Source organism: Penaeus japonicus, unplaced genomic scaffold (assembly GCF_977035675.1).
Source record: "Penaeus japonicus unplaced genomic scaffold, GWHDUDI00000001_assembly GWHDUDI00000006, whole genome shotgun sequence".
Lineage (NCBI taxonomy): Eukaryota > Metazoa > Arthropoda > Malacostraca > Decapoda > Penaeidae > Penaeus > Penaeus japonicus.
This window is the reverse complement of record NW_028234408.1, coordinates 37,037,536-37,040,035: the sequence shown is the minus strand read 5'-3', so window position 1 is coordinate 37,040,035 and position 2,500 is coordinate 37,037,536. Positions and strand designations below refer to the sequence as shown.

The 2,500-nt window shown below is 43.5% G+C and overlaps 1 protein-coding gene across 2 annotated transcripts in view; it reads left to right on the top strand.

Annotated features, from left to right (window-relative positions):
- LOC122252744 (tubulin alpha-2 chain) overlaps positions 1-2,500 on the top strand; it is a 35,399-nt gene that overhangs the window by 1,319 nt on the left and 31,580 nt on the right. Inside the window, exon 1 of one of the 2 annotated variants that reach the window (XM_043015375.2) lies at positions 2,217-2,285. The exons of the other annotated variant lie outside the window; for it this stretch is intronic. Coding sequence (XP_042871309.1) covers positions 2,277-2,285 — 9 coding nt within the window. The 5' untranslated portion in view covers positions 2,217-2,276. Of the gene's footprint in view, positions 1-2,216; positions 2,286-2,500 lie in introns of those variants that run through there. 2 annotated transcript variants of the gene reach the window in all.

Below are 2,500 nucleotides of genomic sequence, written 5' to 3'. Positions count from 1 at the left end.
GGGAGTAATATTTTGTTGCAGTTATATTCAAACGAGAGGCTTACGAGGAATTATCTTGTGGTGACCGAGGAATACCACGAAGTCTTTTCTTACCGTCGTCAGAGCCCAGCTTCATAAATCAGATAATTAATCAGATGATAATTAAGTAATGCGGTCATGTCTCCAACATTAGTATATGTTATATAACAAGTTTTATATTCAGCAAATTTTTTACCTCACAGTAGTTGAAGAAAATGTAACATTACACTTACTAGCACAACAGTTTTAAATAATATCATAGTATTGTCAATTCAACTCAAGCATTTAAACCCCCCCCCGAGTATTTGAAGTGAGGTCGGGTGCGCCCGTAGACTTCAACCCCTCTTGCTTTTCTCTGTCCAAACTGTGCGTGTTGCATAGAGATCTGACTGCATGACTCACCGTGCTGACCTGCTGTTCACGGAGGCTGACTAAGCTAGATGTCTCAAGAAGCATGGCCGTGACGTGACGTGACCTGATCGTCTTAGTGATTAAGCTTCACTTCCTCACGTTTGATGATGAATATTCGCAATGAAAACGGTCACGCCAAGTTGCCACGGGGGTGAAGAAAGGCATGTAGACGAAAGAAAGAGATGAGGAGGAGCAGTCGGAGAAATAGACAAGACAAAGGATATAAAAAGACCGAGGAGAGATCGATAACGAAGAGGAACAGATCCTATTCGCGGGAACAGGAAAGCGAAAAGCCTCAGGGCAATCGGTAGGAAACAAGGGAAAAAAAAAAAGAATAAAGGCAAGGTTACAGGAAAGGGATGCGAGGGAGGGAAAGGGAGATAGGAGGAGGAGAGAGAGAGGGGGGGTGGGGGTGAGTAGAGGATATGTAGGAGGGAGAAACAAAGATAAATATAGATAAAGGAGACGCAGAGGGTAAAGTAGACCAAGAAAGCAACCCAAGAACAAGGACAGATTGGAGAAGGGATGACTCATGGCGTGAGGCGGCAGGACAGAACAGACCCAAGGTGAGGAGGGTCGTAAGTGGGGCAAGAAGAAGAAGAGAGAGAGAAAAAAAGAATACTTGGAATTCGGTTGCTTACACGAATAGATTGATAAAGCAAGATGGCATTGATTGAACAAAAGGAGAAAGACGAGTAGAAAAAAGAGTGTTTGACTGTGAGTGAGAGAGAGAGAGAAAGGAAAGGGCAAGTATGGATAATCTGAACGAAAAGGACATAAGAGAGAGAGAGAGAGAGAGGGAAGGAGGGAGAGAGAGAGAGAGAGAGAGAGAGAGAGAGAGAGAGAGAGAGAGAGAGAGAGAGAGAGAGAGAGAGAGAGAGAGAGAGAGAATGACACACAGAAAGAGAATCTCTATAGAATTCAAAAGAACACCATGTCACGATTTGCTTCAATAGAATTAATTGCCTTTTGCAGTTTTCTGAACGATCGCTCACACACACAAGCCTTCGGGACATCAAGTTGTGGCCTCTTGTTCTCTTGATATACAAAGGAAGAAACGCAGTTTTCTCCTTCTTCTTCAAAACAAATATACAATTCACAATTCTTACACCAACCGGAAGCTTAAATAATTATACAATTAATACCTTCTTAGAAAAGAGAAAAGACAAAAGACTCGTGTTCCTCTCGGCGGAACAGTGTTGTCATTCAGGCGATCATGACATTTTCCTTTTAACTCTTTTTGTCACCTGTTCCATCCCACGTTCCACCAAACAGGAGGGGGATTTACGTGACCTGGAAATAGCCTCTTAACTGATTCACGCCCAGAACGAGACATAGGGAGAGAGGATATAAGAGAGAGAGAGAGAGAGAGAGAGAGAGAGAGAGAGAGAGAGAGAGAGAGAGAGAGAGAGAGAGAGAGAGAGAGAGAGAGAGAGAGAGAGAGAGAGAGAGAGAGACAGAGAGAGAGAGAGAGAGAGAGAGATACAGAGAGAGATACAGAGAGAGAGAGAGAAAGCAGACACAGAAAATAAATAAAGAAAGAAAGAAAGGAGAACAGAAGCGAAGAAAGAGCTTTTAGAACGAGTCCCTCCTACCGAACATCCCTTTAAACTTTTTCTCACTGCTTCCGCGTTGAGCTCCGGTGCCCCGTAGCGCGATGGGTGCGAGACGAAGGGTCGTTGAGGAGTCATTATACGCTCTGCTTAATTACGGGACTGATTATCCCAATTATATGCTATGACAAAGGCGATTTATGAGGTGCTGCTTGCTCTGTTGTCTGGCAGATCGGTAGGAAGCTCGAGCGAGTTGAGGCGGCGGCGGGGAGCTGTTCAGGTGACTGCAACGACATGCCAGAAGTATATTTGTACATCTTTTAAAAGTTTTTGGCTTCATTGTCATCATAATTCGATATCATGATTGTTGTTGGAAAATATTAGTGGCCATGTGGAGTGATCCATGAGTGAATTTTGCGTGATGTGTTCTCCGATAGTGAATCTGCTATTAATTAGATGCAACGAGTTTAAATGCATTCTGCAATTCAATCGCATCAATGAGTGGTCGTGATTTGATG